Source organism: Sinocyclocheilus grahami, unplaced genomic scaffold (genome assembly GCF_001515645.1).
Source record: "Sinocyclocheilus grahami isolate Dianchi unplaced genomic scaffold, SAMN03320097.WGS_v1.1 scaffold186.1, whole genome shotgun sequence".
Classification (NCBI taxonomy): domain Eukaryota; kingdom Metazoa; phylum Chordata; class Actinopteri; order Cypriniformes; family Cyprinidae; genus Sinocyclocheilus; species Sinocyclocheilus grahami.
In genome coordinates, this window is record NW_015505365.1 from 246943 (window position 1) to 265484 (window position 18542).

Consider the following 18542-nt stretch of genomic DNA (forward strand, 5'->3'; position numbering starts at 1 on the left):
AATAAAAAGACCCAGTGCTGAGGCATTCTGGGTGATCTCCCTATTAAAAAGGCACTTTAAAATCAACGAGAGTTCTATGCAATAAATACAGTTAAAAGAGGAGCAGCGAATAGAAGAACGAATGTTCACTGTGTCCATCCTAAACATGTACAGAACAGACAAGTACTGCAATACTTTTACAATGAACTGGAATGAAGAAGAAAGTTGAGACAATCAGACAACGACAACCAGCTTTCATATCCTCCCCACCCTTGTAAATAATGTTTCTCCCACATATATCTGATCTATATACATGTTGTGATGGTTTTGTGTTGGAATGAATGTAGGAATGAATGGACTTCATTAGTGCTGCTCTTCTCTCAGTCGGAGTCTTCATCATCGAGATACTCCTCGGCGTTACTGTGGGTGCGCAGAATCACTGCAAATTCAACAGAGAGAGACAGTTAAGTGTGAATCTCTCTCACAGGAAGTGACATCTGAAGGAGGTAACGCCTTGTGACTCACCTCCTCCCAGTTTCCTCTTCAGCAGAGAGGCACATTGTGCATTGGTGGCCATATCCAGAGCGGTCTTCTTCTCATTGTTGACCACATCTGTCCTGGCATCTATAGCAACACATATTGCAATATAAACAAACATATCAAACATGCAGATACAGATACAAAAAAGGACATGCGTGTTTGTACTAGGAATTTCCTACATTTCAATTACAAATTGATTTAGACTTTTTATGACCTTAAATTTCAGAAAACTGGGGGCTTTTTTAATTTTCACACATGCTCCTGAATGCACTTTACAAGTTTGCACACATCTATTTTTAGTTGCAAATGCAAGTGAAGTGCTTGCACTGTCGACCTCTGCCCCACCCTAGTGTCACATACATACAAGTGGGGGGGGGCGGGTTGGGGGGAGAAATTCACTTACTTTTATTGAGCAGCATCTCAGCTATATCTGAATAACCCTTCCAGGCAGCTGCATGTAGAGCCGTGTCTCCCAGTTTATTCTGTTCAAAAAATTAACACACCATTTATTACATTGAGTAAAATATAAAGAACATGAGCATTGCTTCCGTTTCTAGAAACACTCTGCTATCGCTGTCACTTTTTCATACAGACATTTGTAAGCTGATCTCACTGCATTTTAACCAATTCAAATGAAATGCATTTGATCTCAAGAAAAGTGACTCGCCAAAAACATTTTACCTGCTGATTGAGCTCACAGTTTGGCTGACTCAGCAAAATCTCCACCACATCTAAGAAAACACAAAGTAGGATAAACGTTTCGTCTTGCCATTATTTTTTGTACTTTTTTTGACTTGATGTGCCAAAACAGGCTTAAACCAGCTTAAAGAGTTTGTGCACAACTGCTGCAGCTCGAAAATGACATTTTAAAATGTGAAAACAATCAAAGCGTGTGTGCATCTTTTACCTTTATGTCCTCCGTGACAGGCCCAGTAGAGAGCGGTGTTCCCTGCTTTGTCCAGTCCGTTTATGCCAACCTTGTTATCCAAACACTCTCTGAGCCAGCTCAGATTACCTGCATTCACACACAAAACATTTCATTGTTTCACCACGCTATCAAACAAACAAAATGCCAGATAGGTGTATATTTGGGTACCTCGCTTGGCTGCTTCATGCATGGGGTTGTCTATGGACTCTGCTTGCTCAGCCACTGGAAAAAGGCAAATCACATCACAAATTTAAGTATAGCTTAGAAAAGTAATAGCGTATTATGCATAAAATGATATGCAGAGAAGTTTGACACTTAAGGGGTTAGTTCACCCAAAAATGAAAATTGTCATTAATTACTCACCCTCACATCGTTCCAAACCCGTAAGGCCTTGGTTCATCTTCGGAACACGAATTAAGATATTTTTGATGAAATCTGAGAGCTCTCTGACCATCCATAGACTGCAAGGATCCTAACACGATCAAGGCACAGAAACGTAGCGAGGATAGAAGTGCCTTGATCGTGGTAGTGTCCTTGCTGTCTACGGAGGGTCAGAGAGCTCTCAGATTTCATCAAAAACATCTTAATTTGTGTTCCGAAGATGAACCAAGGTCTTAAACCCAAGTATACGTGCAATAGTAATAGCTAGGATTTCTTTAGGAAACAGCACTGATTGTCTCTAAAAATAAAAAAATAAAACTTTCCCGACATCATCGTCTTTTCAAATCACTGAAGGTGTTCTAGTAAAGGACTGATGGTTTGCAGGCTCTAGTTTGCCACTTGCTTTCTTTACCATAATTGCTGGGAATAAGTCCAGTCCTTCCCCTGCATGTTCCCTTCCACCAGTTACTGTCACTCTAAAAACATAAACCCAGCAATCAGTTCAAAATCACGAACACTGCCATGAATATAATGCTCTTTATGGAGCAGGAGGAACTAACATAAACTTACTGTATCTGAGATGTACAAGATATCTCCTTCCTCAAAGTACAGTTCATCTGGCTGAAAACGAGGAAAATATACATGATTAGCTCAATTCAGGCAAGCTAAAACAAACAAAACAACCGAAGAGAAGAATGAAACTCACCGTCCTTGGGTCAAAGGTGAATAAAGCCCTGTACACCTTGACCTGGCCTGTTTAAAACATAAATAAGAATGTTAAACTTATATTTTCAAATAGCTAATGATTGCACACTGAAGCAGTTTTATACACATTTTAGGTCCACAGTTGTCCGTGTTCTGCTCACTATTTATAGGCAAAACAGAGCTGGAAAAATTCCACCTGTACAACCTTATCTTCACCTATCAGCCCAACCAAATGCAAAACACCATCACATCTACAACCAGGTAGTATCACAGAACTAAACGCAGCTCAAATGCAGGGCAAACCACAGGACACAGAATTAAGAGGAACCCAAGCCCTGAGGCCTAAATATATAAATAAACCATTATAAGCACAACAAAGGGCATTTCCTGCCTCCAAAGGTATTTCAATTTGGCCTATTGCAAACAAGTGAGAAGCCCTGCTGAGCGGGATCCAACCGCCCCCTCCTGAACTTCCAGATCAGCCTCGGAAATAGAAACACTGGCCTCCACCGGATATGATTATTGTGTTTGCCACCAATTACAACTACGATCAATCGTTCAGAAGTGTAGAAATCATTTCAACCAACAGGAAATCTGTTCTGCAATACTAACAATGTTTCCCAAAGTTGGAGGTTCCAAGATTCATCCAAGAATCTACACTCTAAAAAATGCTGGGTTAAATACAACCCAGTGCTGGGTAAAATAGGGGCAAACCCAGCAATTGGGTTGTTTTGAACCAGCATTTTTTTAGAGTGTAGATTCTTGGATGAATCTTGGAACCTCCAACTTTGGGAAACATTGTTAGTATTGCAGAACAGATTTCCTGTTGGTTGAAATGATTTCTACACTTCTGAACGATTGATCGGATTGGTTGGGTTACTACCCAGAAGGTTGTGTTAAACATTTAACCCAACCGCTGGGTCAAAACAACCCAATTGCTGGGTTTGTCCCTATTTTACCCAGCACTGGGTTGTATTTAACCCAGCATTTTTTAGAGTGTACACCACATTATAATATGTTACTATTAGTGTAAAAGTTAATGTAACCTGGTTTTGGCCACTACTAAACAAAACAGTGTTAAATATTCCAAACATCCCATCGTACACAACTGGTAAAATCAAATTTGCATGCTGGATGCCACATCCTGAGAAATCTGTACTAAGAGGACATTCTACAACTTGAGACAGGACCAATAAAGAGTTCAGAATTCACAGTTTTTTCTACTTAATAGATTCTTTAGTATCAAAAATTAATTTCAAACCAATCACGTGATTAAGCATTTTGAGTGGCATTATTAATAAAACAAATCATATAGTCGCAAATGCACATTATTTGTAGTTCTGTTCACTAGAAATACAACCCAGGCGCTGGGTAAAATATGGATAAACACAGCGATTGGGTTGTTTTGACCCAGTGGTTTGGTTACTGCCCAGAAGGCTGGGTTAAACATTTAACCCAACTGTTGGTTGAAAAGTCTAAAGTGAAGTGACATGACATGTGGCCAAGTATGGTGACCCATACTCGGAATTAGTGCTCAGCATTTATCCCATCCTGAACACACACACCGTGAACACACACCCGGAGCAGTGGGCAGCCATTTATGCTGTGGCACCCGGGGAGCAGTTGGGGGTTCGGTGCCTTGCTCAAGGGCACCTCAGTCGTGGTATTGAAGGTGGAAGCGAGCGCTGTACATTCACTCCCCCCACCTACAATCCCTGCCGGTACGAGACTCGAACCCACAACTTTTGGGTTATGAGTCCGAATCTCTAACCATTAGGCCACAACTTCCCCTTTCTTTTCTTTCTTTCTTTCTTTTTAAGAATTAGGTATTATTGTGTCCGAAAGCAGAAATTAAACAGTTATTATGCATATCAGTTATGCAATGTTTAAATATTAAAATAACAAGCATCGTATCAGTTGTGAAAAGATAATATTGGTCTATCTCTAACCACAACACATATCTTTGACCGTGCACAGCATCATCATAAATCACCAGTCCAAATGGCATGCGTTATTTTGCACACTAAGCTAAATGAAGCTGCTCTTTCATATGGGGAAGTAACTAGCTTCTATGAGACCATGGCTGGGACTCAAAACCATTGATCTAGACAACATTTCTGGGCATCATATAAACATTTTGTTTGGCTCGCCAGATAATGCACCGATTATAGAAAAAATGCGTACTACGTTGACTAAACGCGCTGTCGAGGTAGATTGCTCACTAGGTTCTGAACCTTCTTGATCTTTGAACTTTTATGCTAAATTGTGGTGGTTTCGCGCATGTTGGTGACAAGCGTTTAAAACGCGTAAAAGCGCAAAGAAAGTTGCGTTGCGCTGCGCTGGAGAAACGCCAACCTCCACCCGCAGGAGAAAGTTCAACGTAACCAGAAATCGCATGCTCTTATATACATTTCATTGTATGGCATCGGAAACGAGCGTGTTTGTAAGGCTATCAGACAAAGAAACAACGCAAAAACGAGTGAATAAATAATGAAACTTTTGTAGGCTTGCGAGGTAGGCTTTTCCTCCACGCGCACCTCTTACCTGGTTTAGCTGGTTTGGGGGGAGGCTTTGACATTTCTGAACTCTCCAAGACTTTTAAAGAAGACTTCCGAGTTGTTTAAGACGTCAATAATAGGTAGAAACGGTATAAAAACTGTTACGAGTGTAAATGAAACAGTGTATCGCTGCTTTCTTCCTTTAGGCGCTGTCAATGAGGAAGCGTGAAGGAGCCCAATGCGGAAAAGTTGCACTGCGCATGCGCAGCTCTCTGACATTCCGTACTGCCCTTACGAAAATTTGACTTAAAGGGGTCATATGATGCTTTTTTAAAGATCTTTTTTGTGTGTATTTGGTGTAACAGAATATGTTGACATGCTTTAATGTTCAAAAAACACATTATTTTTCAAATACTGTACATTATTGTAGGTCCTCTATGCACCGCCTCTCTCAAACGCTTAGTTTGCTACAAAGTCCCTCCTTCCGACAAGCGCAGTCTGCTCTGATTGGCCAGCTGACCCAGTGCATTGTGATTGGCCGAACACCGCAAGCACTCGTCGGAAATGTAACGCCCCTTACCATAATCGCGAGCTTCATCTTTCAAAATAAATGTAAAGAAAGTAAATAATGTCATTTGTTTTACCATCAGTTCAAGCCCGAAAGGGGAACAGAGTGCGTGACAGACACAGTGATGAAGCTGGTATGTGTTTGCAGTACACAAGCCGCGGTTAAGACAGCTGACTCCACTGTGATGTGACCCTGTCTCTCTCTCTCTCTCTCTCTCTCCTGCGGTTACTGAAACCACGCCTTCTTTCTTTGCGTGCATATTTGGGCTCATTATGCAAATATTTCCACATAGTGATGTAGATATGTGGGGGCGTGTTAGAACGAGACGTTTTAGGGGGGTGTGGCAGAGTCTTAACTTTGATAAAGAATATCTCTTTGGTTTTGAGACTTTAGTCTTTGCAACTTCAGGGATCTTATCTATGCACAATCAGCTTGTAACACTCCAAAGAGAAAGAAAAACTTGAAATGGCATCATATGACCCCTTTAACAATAGTTGCTACGTAAATGCCATGTTTTTACAATTTAACTTTAGTAGTATTAACAAAACAGAATAGAAGCAGATTCAGGGAAAAATGCATGTAAATCTATTTGTTTCAAACTTAGATATAAATGTAATAAATTTGCTACAAATTAAATACAATTTATGGGGAGTGATAAATATTCCAATGGCTTATTAGACCCTGTTATAATATTTAATAATGATGTATCAGGTCTGATAGGTCTGAATTTTAGTCTAAATGTGTAATCAATGACAAAACTGCAAATGACTAATTTTCTGTTTCTGTTGCAATATGGAAAGTTTCGGTGCCACTATCAATAACATGTCTATTTTGGGGGCTTTAGTTGTGTAAAGATTCCTATAGAAATGATTGTTGAAATGATCGAATGAGGTTTGATGTAAGTCTTAAATTTAGGGAATGTACTAAACACTTTATAAACCTCCATTAATAACATTAACCAACATGAATCAATTACACAATACTTAACAGTAGTATAGACAATAAAATAAAATAAAATAAAAACATTACTGGCAAATAAAAAGATAAACGCCTTTTTAAACCGCATGGCCAAACAGTGGTAGGTTAATCTAACAAAATATTAAACAAATAAAACTGCAGGGAATTTTTCTGCACTTTTTTCTGTTTTTTTTAAAACCCTTTTAGCTCACAAATGAAACCATGAGTATGTATGTATGTTACTTTTTTCAGTACTTTCACACCAGTGAAACGCCTCTACGCTCTAATCCTCTAGATTTGTGTGTCATATTAGAGGACACCCGTAGCATTGGGCTGCACCAACAAGTTGGTTTACATTGCAGGCAAGTTTTAAGGAGCTGCCTCGGAATAGCTCTGCTTTTAGTCATTTCTGTTTTAAAAACCGTAGCACTACATTCATATAGACCTGTATATTATGTAAGTTTTGAGCTAAAAAAGGATGTTTGATGTTATCACTCACTGAGTACCTATATAATCAGATACGACTACGTGGAATTTGAAGTTATCTTCCATATGATCAGAATGCAAACTCACTCTTATATTTTTGTGTAATTTAACTCTTTGTGCATTTAATGAACACATCAGGTGTTCACTGTATTTTCAAAATGACGATGTAAAATGCAATTGTAAATGCATTGCTTTTAGTTAAAAGTTAATCCAAATTTATGAATCCAATGGTGGCCTTATATAAATTCTGGATAGCGTCTAATGGGGTGTTTAGCTTGTTCTGTGTTAACGGTTCAGGGTGATTAGCTGTGCTTCTCTTCCTTTTGGGCTCTTCAGAAACTCATTACCATGCAGATGTGAGGGACATGTTGCACGGCAGGCGACTCAAACAGAATTTAAATTGCACGAGCACGTTCATTCATGGCTTAATCTAAGAAAACCGGTCGTTCTTCCAGCTACCTCTCTTCCGTCCCGTACCATAGTTTTTTGGCCTCAAATTACAGGGACAGTAATATACTTAATGACCCATGAGGCTGTGTTCACACCGAACAAGTGTGTGTGTGTGCTGGGGGTGTTTTGGCTCCTCTCTTTATCTATTGCATTTTCCCCCAAGAATCCCATTCTTTGCATTCTTTTTATTCCAGACGTGATGCATCTCATATTCCATTTCAAATATTCCAAAGACTTAAGGTCAAATTCGATTCCAGTGACTCTGTGTCCCTAAATCTGAAACATCTACATCAGTGCATGTGAAGTCATCATAATTGACTATTAAAGTACAAATAAACATGAACAATATTCCTGTTTATTTAGAAGTATTCTCATATCCCATTCAGGAACACTTGACAAAACAGTCAAGCTATTCAGCTTCACAGTCCAGTGACGTGAAATGGAAAATTAATCTCACATAATGACTCGTGTATGAATGACCTGTGGATGAATTCTACAGGTGGACTCTCGTCAAACATTTACCTTACAAAAGATGCCTACAAACACACATATTATCTCTGTGTATGTGTGTGTGTGTGTGTGTGTGTGTGAAGGGAAACCTCCCTATAAAAGCTCCTCCTGGACGATAAGTTCATGACAAACAGAAACTCAACACAGAACTCAGCTGTCAGCTGCCATGAACCTACAGCGCCTCTCCTCTCTGCTGCTCTGTGTCGGTGAGTTTGGTTTTCTCCATCCTGTCTTACTTTATTTTTGACCTGTCTGCTGCAGGTGCGCCACGGTAGTGGAAAACCTGGAAATCTTAGTGGATTTTAAAATCGTGATTTAAAATCCTGAAGAAATCATGGAAATGAATACAATCTTAAAATATTATTGGATTTTTATGTGTGTGAATATATGCTTTTCTAGTTATGCTTTGCTCTAAAATATTGGTATTTATTTTTTCAAATTCTGAAAAATTATAAACTAAAAAAAAAAACATAAAAACTTGTCCAGTGATAAAGTATCAAAATAAAAAATTATGAAAAGTCAAAAAGTGAGCGAAACTTGCAACATATTTTCTTTCATGCCGAGTGTCAGTTTTGTGCATTTGCTTATTATTGTTTATTGTATTTTAATTTCACTTTGACAAAAGACAACTGACTGATGAATATGAAAGACTCCAAGATATAGTAAACCTCTTTCAAAACCAGCTTGAACTCTCTCGCTGGGTGAAGTGTGCGTGGTATTGTGTTTGTGTCTCCAGACAGGCAGGGCTTTGGGAAATCGACTCGACCTGTAGTAACATGCCTCTGAATAGCTGTGAGCTCTGGCTTTTCCTATATAGGTGTATGCCAGAACGCCACACAGTTTAAATCTGGGCTGTCTGTTGTCATGTTCGACGTCACAAAGCGCTTATTGTTCATGGCAAAGGACGGAGGATTAGGGCGTCACACCGCCGTGTTAAATATATATTTAGCTGTACGAACTAACGTTAGAAAGGTCATCCCCGCACACAATAATAGGTGTGTGTGTGTGAATTTCTTTGACAATTAAATGCAGGATTCCAGTCGGTAGGAGTGTTCAGATCAAATGCATTTACTCAAACATTTTCCTTGCAGACTAGTTTGACTGCAGACGTCGCCAGTTTATACCTGTGATAGAAAGGCACATACACTACTTTAAAATATCTGAATTGCCACATATCTATTAGAAAGAAAAATAGCACATGCACGGTTTTCAAGCTAAATATTTGACACGAAAGATTGTTGTTTAATCTAGTGATGTTCTAAATTGAAGTATTCTGAGACTCTTCATTTGTAAGACATTAAAGGAACATGTTAATGGTTAATGTGATAAGGAATAGAATGTGTGCAGAATAAAATGGCATGCAAAATTACAATTAGTGTTTAATAGACTGGATCGATTTGCCACACACCCAGGGCTGGTGGAATTTGTTCCTGCAATTTTCAGATAATGGCACCTTCGATTACTAGCCAAAAGGAAATCAAACGGATGTTTTTTCCTGGTCTTTTTGTGTGTATTATTCCAAATACAAACGTGTTTGACTTTGTAATGTTTCATCAAAATGCGATGATCAAAACTTACTCCACCTATGCAACAACGTTACCCTGGTTACTTAAGTTTCAACCAAGGTATGCTGGCTGTGTTTCAGGATGGGAGTAGTCCTTCACATTCACATTCAGGTCTGGCTCCATTCTGTGATATAATGCCCACTTCTTTTTTTTTTGATCCCAATCAATTCCTGATGGATAAAATCAAGTCCCGGCCTACATATTTTCTCGTTGAATAGCATGTTTCACTGTGGAAATTAATCACGTGGGTTGTGAACATTGAGACCTCCTTAGATGCAAACATTATTTTATGTTGTTTTAACCCTGTAAAGCCTGACATATGAAATGATAGTTTTGAAAAAAAAAAATTTTTTTTTTTGACACTTTAGACAAAACAAATCAAAAATCAGAAAGTGTGCATATGTGTTTTTTGTTGTTGTTGTATTTGTTTTTTTGAGGGGGGTGAGTATCATATTTAATATATCAGGCTTTTATGGCATGATGTAGTGAAAACATGTAGGGAAAAAACCCTCAGATTTATTCAGAGGCCCAAACGAAGCAAAAATATGCAATTTGGCAGTTGCTGGTATTTATGTGGCAAAAAGTAAGATACAGCTCTGATAGCTTTAAATTTAAATCTTTATAACAGTACACTGTAAAAAAAAATCTTTATTAAAAAAATTTAGTAAAAAAATTTACGGAAAAAAAAACGGCAGCTGTGGTTGCCGGAATTTTACTGTAAAAAGTACAGTAGCAACGTTTTAGGTTTTACAGTTTTAACTTAAATTTACAGTTAAATACCGTAATTTCATTAATGTCCAATTCATGTAATGTCCAATACAGTTTTTCACCGTATATAGTTGGGGAATTTACCGTTAACTATTTAACATGTTTTTACTGTAGCATTTTTACAGTCTTTTACCGTTAAATTCACGGTAATTTTTTACAGTGTACAGCGCTTACGTAAAATGCATATAAATATCAGTTGTCACTCTATATCTCCCAATAGGGTGTCTTAGTAAGATGATATTTAAATGCTTATTTAAACCAAAGAATGATTGAGAAAATAAATATTTGACAAATATTCATTGAAACATCATTTTCTTCATCAGAATCATTGTTCTATTAATCAAATTAGGGTCAAGGGTAATTCACCGCTGGCAAGATGGGGTTTTGATAAAAAAAAATTGGCTGTTTATGAAGTAAAACAATATTTTTTTTATTCTCGGTACAAAAACTTCAACACCCATAATGCACTGGGCGCGATCCGACTCTCCTTAAGCGCGGATACAAAAATGCGGAAGTACGATCTGTAGTTTTTATAAACGCCCTACAGCTGTCAAAACTTCTGCTGCCAGGTAAACGGGGATATCTTGGTGCAAGACAAGGAAACATAATATACATTGTTCAGTTACTTAGCCTACCTGGTTTGTATGGATTCTGTGCAGTATTTATCTTCACATCATTCCTGTTATTATATTGTGTATTTTCGCATGAATGGAACGCTGTATTGATCATATCGGATTCTGAACTAGGCTATGTGTTTTATAAACAGGTGTCTAACAAGAAAAGGGGACATAATGGACTCTAATTTTGTATTGTAGGCTACTTGCGGCAGGCGCAGCTTTACCTCACATAACCTCAACTTTTCCACTCGCTTATGTCTTTCACTCTCAATTTCTCTCTCACACACATTCACAGCTAATCTGCTCAGTACAATACACATGGGGTGTTTACAGGATGACTCAACATCAACCGCAACATTAGAAGATTAACCGCTCTTTATATCTGCTAATTGAGGTTAATGTGTCATTGTGATATAATGAAGCGTTTGATCCTGTTATTATTTGCAAACTGGGCCGAAACTATACAAATCAGCATTCCTCACAAGCAGTTATTACATTTCTGCTGTGATATAACTGCGTGTTTCTGTGTACAGTTTGCAGTGCAGTTTTCACCATACGGACAGCTGCCACTCACACATCTGCACTGGATCATGTGGCCGTGATCTCATCATCGGGAGAGGGGCTTCAGAGCGCCGTGGGTGAAGATTTGGAATCTGATGATGATCAGGATCCATCGGGAATGTTCAGTGATCCAACTTTGTTTAAAGGTACAGCCTTGTTGGCAAGTGCGCAGACATATAACGCCGTTGAGTTACGGGTGTCCCGAGTTCGAATCCCGAATCCTACTGTCCTATCATAATAAAGGCCTTAAAAATAAATCTTAAAAAAAGGGTACAGACAGTAAAACTCGTCCACCTGCTTGACAATCTCGTGCAGACGTCTATTATTCTGCTAATTAAAATTACTGACCTAATAACATCTTTGGCATTTTAATTAGGATGATAAATTCAATATTTATGAACGGCAAAGATTCGGAATTGAATATATCAATTTAACACAGTTTCATTATAATAACAATTTCACAAAAATAACTAATATTTCAGGATATTTCACACTAAAATCAAAAGAAAAGATAGGAATGAATAATAAACTAAATGATCAAGTATGTAAACTATACATTTAAATTTAAACGATTTGCATGCAATTCAACAAAAGTTGGTGACAAAATGTTGAAGAATTGAGTTGCATTAGTTTATATTTTAATTAAATAAATTGAGCAGACAGCAAGTGTAGAGATATTTGGTGGAAAAGACCTTACCTGCATCTCTTTTTGAGGGTTTTATGACAACATTTAAACATTTAAAAATTCAAAGTATAGAAATCAAAGTACAAAACTTTCAGAAACCCAAGTCAGTAAAGGAGGCGTGAAGGTGTTATTCTTTAATCTTTAGACAAACTTGTGACAATTTTCTATAGATGCCTGTTGTTAGATTAAGCTAATGATAATTACTGACTGGAATAACACCTTTTGGCATTTTAATTAGGACAATAAATGCATCATTAATGCACTACAAAGGTTTAGAAATGACCTACAAATGTTCAATATAAAAATAATATCTGAACAAATCTTACAAAAAAGCACATATTTCAGTTTAATAGTTTGCATTTCCCTTCTTGTCCAGTTCTACATTAATGGCAAGAAACAAATATTCCTGTAATTCCAATGCAATTTATGTTAACTTGATATGTTGATTTTGAACCTTTGTAGTTCATTAATGATTAATTTAGCTATTGTTCTAATTAAAAATGAATTGCATGCAATAAGACTAAAAGTTGTGACAAAATGAAGGGTTGTGCTGCATTAATAAATCGAGCAAACAAGTGTAGAGATAATTGGTGAAAAAGACCACTTCCTTTAATTGTGAAGCTGGTACATATATATCAGAATCAGAATCAGAAGAGCTTTATTACCAAGTATGTTTACACACACAAGGAATTTGACTTGCAGCTATTGGGTTGTTTTTACCCAGCAGTTGGGTTGTTTTGAACCAGCTATTGGGTTGTTTTGACCCAGCGGTTGGGATGTTTTGACCCAGCGGTTGGGATGTTTTGACCCAGCGGTTGGGATGTTTTGACCCAGCGGTTGGGATGTTTTGACCCAGCGGTTGGGATGTTTTGACCCAGCGGTTGGGATGTTTTGACCCAGCGGTTGGGATGTTTTGACCCAGCGGTTGGGATGTTTTGACCCAGCGGTTGGGATGTTTTGACCCAGCGGTTGGGATGTTTTGACCCAGCGGTTGGGATGTTTTGACCCAGCGGTTGGGATGTTTTGACCCAGCGGTTGGGATGTTTTGACCCAGCGGTTGGGATGTTTTGACCCAGCGGTTGGGATGTTTTGACCCAGCGGTTGGGATGTTTTGACCCAGCGGTTGGGATGTTTTGACCCAGCGGTTGGGATGTTTTGACCCAGCGGTTGGGATGTTTTGACCCAGCGGTTGGGATGTTTTGACCCAGCGGTTGGGATGTTTTGACCCAGCGGTTGGGATGTTTTGACCCAGCGGTTGGGATGTTTTGACCCAGCGGTTGGGATGTTTTGACCCAGCGGTTGGGATGTTTTGACCCAGCGGTTGGGATGTTTTGACCCAGCGGTTGGGATGTTTTGACCCAGCGGTTGGGATGTTTTGACCCAGCGGTTGGGATGTTTTGACCCAGCGGTTGGGATGTTTTGACCCAGCGGTTGGGATGTTTTGACCCAGCGGTTGGGATGTTTTGACCCAGCGGTTGGGATGTTTTGACCCAGCGGTTGGGATGTTTTGACCCAGCGGTTGGGATGTTTTGACCCAGCGGTTGGGATGTTTTGACCCAGCGGTTGGGATGTTTTGACCCAGCGGTTGGGATGTTTTGACCCAGCGGTTGGGATGTTTTGACCCAGCGGTTGGGATGTTTTGACCCAGCGGTTGGGATGTTTTGACCCAGCGGTTGGGATGTTTTGACCCAGCGGTTGGGATGTTTTGACCCAGCGGTTGGGATGTTTTGACCCAGCGGTTGGGATGTTTTGACCCAGCGGTTGGGATGTTTTGACCCAGCGGTTGGGATGTTTTGACCCAGCGGTTGGGATGTTTTGACCCAGCGGTTGGGATGTTTTGACCCAGCGGTTGGGATGTTTTGACCCAGCGGTTGGGATGTTTTGACCCAGCGGTTGGGATGTTTTGACCCAGCGGTTGGGATGTTTTGACCCAGCGGTTGGGATGTTTTGACCCAGCGGTTGGGATGTTTTGACCCAGCGGTTGGGATGTTTTGACCCAGCGGTTGGGATGTTTTGACCCAGCGGTTGGGATGTTTTGACCCAGCGGTTGGGATGTTTTGACCCAGCGGTTGGGATGTTTTGAACCCAACCGCTGGGTCAAAACAACCCAATAGCTGGGTTTGTCCCTTTTTAACCCAGCATTTTTTAGAGTGTATGTAGTTTAATTCCTCTCCTTCTTTTTTGTTAATGTTGTTTTTTATCTGCATTGTTAATCTTATAAATTAATATAAATAAAAATAAAAGTTAAAAAGAAAGAAATAAAAAGACCGCTTCATTTTAAAGAGCCATTTAAAGAACATTAAAGAAAATGATAAGTATAGAAAGCAAATATTCTCACACACATTAAAGTTTCTCATATATCTCATATCTTTCAGTAACCCAAGCCAGTAAAGGAGACGAGCAGAATCACAAGCGCTCTGGACGCAAAAAGAACAAAGGAAGAAAAAAGAATAAAAATATCACTCCTGTTCAGCCGAATCACACGCTCAGTCACTGGAGCCACAGCACAACCGCTGACCCCTGCCTGACCTCTCACGTGGACTACTGCATCCACGGCCACTGCACATACCTGCACGGCCTGAGAGAGCCTGTGTGTGTGTGAGTGACACTTACCTACGGAAGCTTGTTTCCACCACGGGATAAGAAATAAAAAAGTAAATGCGACTTTTTATCTCAATTCGACTTTATTTGAATAGTTCTGAATTTATAGCTTATAATTTAGACATCAGAATTGTGAGATATAAACTCAGAACTGTGTGATATAAATGCTGAATTGTCAGATATAAACTCGAGGATTGTGAGAAAAAAATATGAATTGTGAGGCAATTACCGTTTTCATGGCAGAAACAAAAAATCTGTATTGCTAGATGTAAACTCAGAATTCTGAGAAAAAAGTCAGAATTGCTAGATGTAAACTCCAAATTGTGATAAAGAAAGTCAGAATTCTAAGTCTATGTCTCGCAATTCTGGCATTTGTTCTGAAAACTGAGAGATAAACTGTGAGAATTGTGAGATATAAATAACCCTTTTTATTCTTTATTTTATGGTGAAAAAAAAAAAAAAACTCAGAATACCTCAGATATGTTGTCTAATTTGCAAGAAATTGCAAGATGTAAACTCAGAATTCTGAAAAAAAATTCAGAAATGTGAGATAAACTCATAATTGTGAGATATAAAGTCACAAAAAAAGTCAAGAAAATAAGTCTGAATGCTGAGTTTAAATCTCACAATTCCCAGAAAAAAAAGTCAATTGCGAGAAAAATTTCCGAATTGTGAGATATAAAGTCACAATTGTAAGAAAAAAGAGTCGCAATCACCTCTTAAATTGTTTATTCCATGGCAGAAACAGGCTTCCATATTTATCTGCATGCACACTACATATAAACATCCCACACACTTGCACTTCATTAGTGAATTCACATCAATTCAATCAATTAAATCCAGTCAGTGTTGGATTAACGTCGTGCTCAAGTAATGAAAGTTTGATTGTTTCAGATGTAAGAGAGGTTATGATGGGGAACGCTGTGGGATCCAGCTTCTCGGGACGTCTCGGGATGAGAGCAGCACTGATAGGAGCCACACCGCGCTCGTCATTATGGCTGTCGTCCTGTCAGTCATCAGCTGCCTAGCCATTCTGCTCATGGTCTGCGTGCAGTAAGTACATTCAGTGCATGCATGCTAAATATACACCCACACACAAAACACACGCCTGGGTTATACTTGGCACATATTGTGACAGCAGTTTGGACGCACCTACTCATTCTTTATCATTATTAATACTATGAGGTTACTCTACCAGCTAACAAAACATGTTCTAGGAACATTTTGTTAACATTCTAATTAAGTTTCCTTTGTATCGTTTGTAAACATTCTGGGAATGTTGCTTTTGAATGTTTTCTGTAGTAACATCCCTGTTGAAAAAACCAGCACATGCTGGTTAGGTATGTTTTGATGCTGGTTGGAGCTGGTCCTTTGCTGGTTTAAGCTGGTCCTTTGCTGGTTTAAGCTGGTCCTTTCCTGGTTTAAGCTGGTCCTTTGCTGGTTTATGCTGGTCATGTGCTGGTCTTAAGCTGGTTGGACCAGTTTAGGACCAGCAAAGGACCAGCATAAACCAGCAAAGGAACAGCATCCCAGCTTCAAAACATACCTAACCAGCATATGCTGTTTTTTTCAACAGGGATGTACCTTATAAAAATGTTAGATGAATGTGCAACTAAAAAAAATGTTCCATGAACGATGTATAAATGTATTAGTTTTGTGTTAACTTTTTGAGAGCGTTATTAAAGACCAGATAACTTTGAATGAACATTCTATTAACATTACTAGAAGAATGTTTGTTCATAACTTGGAGTGAACCTTGCCAGAATGTTCCCTCTTAGATTTGTACTAGATTTGCTCAATCTGGACATTCATAAACCAACTTCGCAATGTTGGGATGCTTTTGTAGGAGTTCACGTGAATTCTGGATACTTGCTTTTTTATCACCCAAAATAAAAACAAGCAAAAAACATTTAGTTTTGTGAACGAAATATCCCATGTAGGAACTAGCCTTTAGATCAAAAGGTTTTTATATGTACAGAATACAGTAACCCAGACATTTACTATGTTCAAGGCCCCAACGTGGCAATATTCCAGCAATATTAAAAATGAAGTCCTCTGAGGTTGTTTTCACACTTAACATAAAGAAGAAATAACAAGATAATATTCAATTATCAAGCAAATGGAAATAAATAGGAAATGTTAAGAAGTAAGAGTGGATTTGAGTATTTGGCAGAATTGTTAACTTTAATATATTTTTTCGTTGTATTGTTGTTATATTTCAGCTATAGAACACATCACCGCTTTCAGGCGGCGTTCCTGAGCTCCACTAATGAGAGAGAGAAACTGGAGAAGAAGAACATCATGGTGTGAAGAGGAAGTAAGGCCAAGTCTTTATTTATGAGTTGCTAAATGTAAAAGAGACATTTAGGGTTGTGTTTGCTATGTAAAACTCCAGTCCCTTCTTCAGCATTAAAACAGTCTACAAAACCCCCATTTTACGCAATGTATTGTGGAATATAGGCATATAGACATTTTATGTCATAAAATAAATTGTTTTTGTTTCAGGTAGAATTCACGCTGATGTCACTGGTGTGGAGTGCACTACAGATATATTGCACATAGAATAATATAATAAAACCCACTGTAATAATATATTTATTGTTTGTACCTATTTATTAACTAATTATATAATTTCCTTAGTATTTGTTGTTTATTTTGATAATAAAAAACTAATGTTCATTTGATATGTGATGTTCATGTACACATATGAAATAAAGTACACTCTCATAAGATCTGTATCTTTCACTCATTCGGAGCGTTCTTATGTAAAACATTATTAAGAGTATAAGTTATTTAAGTCTTCAGACAGTATGTCAGTGAGGCGAAAACACTAATATTACAGCTATGAGTATTATTCACAGATGAAAGCAGACGTTCGACTCGTTCACTTTAAGCCTGATCAGGTGGAGTCTGTGGTGCCTCTCCCTGCAATTTTCTGCAAAGTTTCCTTCTCCCAATCATCTTTAATCCTTACGAGGGCTTATGTTTCATAACATAATAGAAGATTATATAAGAACAGATCAATCTGGAGGTGAGTGTTTGATCAACAAGTGTTTGGTAAATGGGGCAGGAGGGGAAAAATCTCCAGGTTTGGACATCATTATGGATGGTATTTTTACTCAAACAGTCATCCAAAGAGGCACAATCCAGAATTAGCTGCAGTAAATAACTGTACAACAATGAATGGCGTAACTAATTATGCAAAGCTAAACCACTTTCAATACTTTACTGCTGTGACTGAAATAACAGTAACAACCGATATAATAGTACTTAACAGATTACTAGTTGTTAAATGTATTTAAATACAAAAATTCTGATTCCTATATTTTTGCCTTAAAGGCTTGATTGTGTTTATGGGGTGCAGTCTAACATGTGTTAATGCTTCGTTTTTTAAAAAACGCATTATTTTTCACAAAATTTTACTTTATTCCACACCGCTCTGTCCCTTCTCTGAGAAACGGACTGATCTTTTCCTGTTTTTATGAAGCCCCTCCCTCAGAAATAGGCGATGGGCTCTGATTGGTTAGCTAGCCCAGTGTGTTGTGATTGGCTAAAGCGCCTCTAGTGCGCATCTAACTGTCCCGCCCCTCACCTCAGCGGCATATGCTCCGGTTGTATTGTAAACAACGGCATCGTTAATATCACTTATCAGTTTGAGCCCGATTGAGAAGCAGAGGATATTATTGAAGAGGAGCGTGCAGAACCTGTGCAAGCACGGCTTTTAATGGTAGGCCTTTGTTTTT

The 18542-nt window shown here is 38.6% G+C and overlaps 2 protein-coding genes across 5 annotated transcripts; one reads left to right on the top strand and one right to left on the bottom strand.

Moving 5' to 3' along the window:
• Window positions 1–309: 309 nt before the first annotated feature.
• ostf1 (osteoclast stimulating factor 1) lies at window positions 310–5309 on the bottom strand. The gene is made up of 10 exons (XM_016284633.1): window positions 5078–5309; window positions 2535–2581; window positions 2399–2449; window positions 2241–2304; window positions 1616–1669; window positions 1427–1534; window positions 1201–1250; window positions 923–1001; window positions 505–603; window positions 310–418 (listed from the first exon to the last, which is right to left on the bottom strand). Exons 1-10 carry the CDS (start codon window positions 5109–5111, stop codon window positions 360–362), a joined length of 645 nt encoding a protein of 214 aa, XP_016140119.1. The 5' UTR covers window positions 5112–5309; the 3' UTR covers window positions 310–359.
• Window positions 366–17402, top strand: areg (amphiregulin). Of its 4 annotated transcripts, none has more exons than XM_016284630.1 (7): window positions 366–442; window positions 8086–8208; window positions 11486–11659; window positions 14574–14796; window positions 15694–15852; window positions 17022–17116; window positions 17305–17402. In XM_016284630.1, exons 2-6 carry the CDS (start codon window positions 8169–8171, stop codon window positions 17107–17109), a joined length of 684 nt encoding a protein of 227 aa, XP_016140116.1. In that variant the 5' UTR covers window positions 366–442; window positions 8086–8168; the 3' UTR covers window positions 17110–17116; window positions 17305–17402. The 4 variants fall into 4 exon arrangements, with proteins under 4 accessions (XP_016140116.1, XP_016140114.1, XP_016140118.1 ...); XM_016284628.1 differs by having other exon boundaries at window positions 410–485; XM_016284632.1 differs by having other exon boundaries at window positions 410–485; window positions 17309–17402.
• The last annotated feature ends 1140 nt before the right edge of the window (window positions 17403–18542 follow it).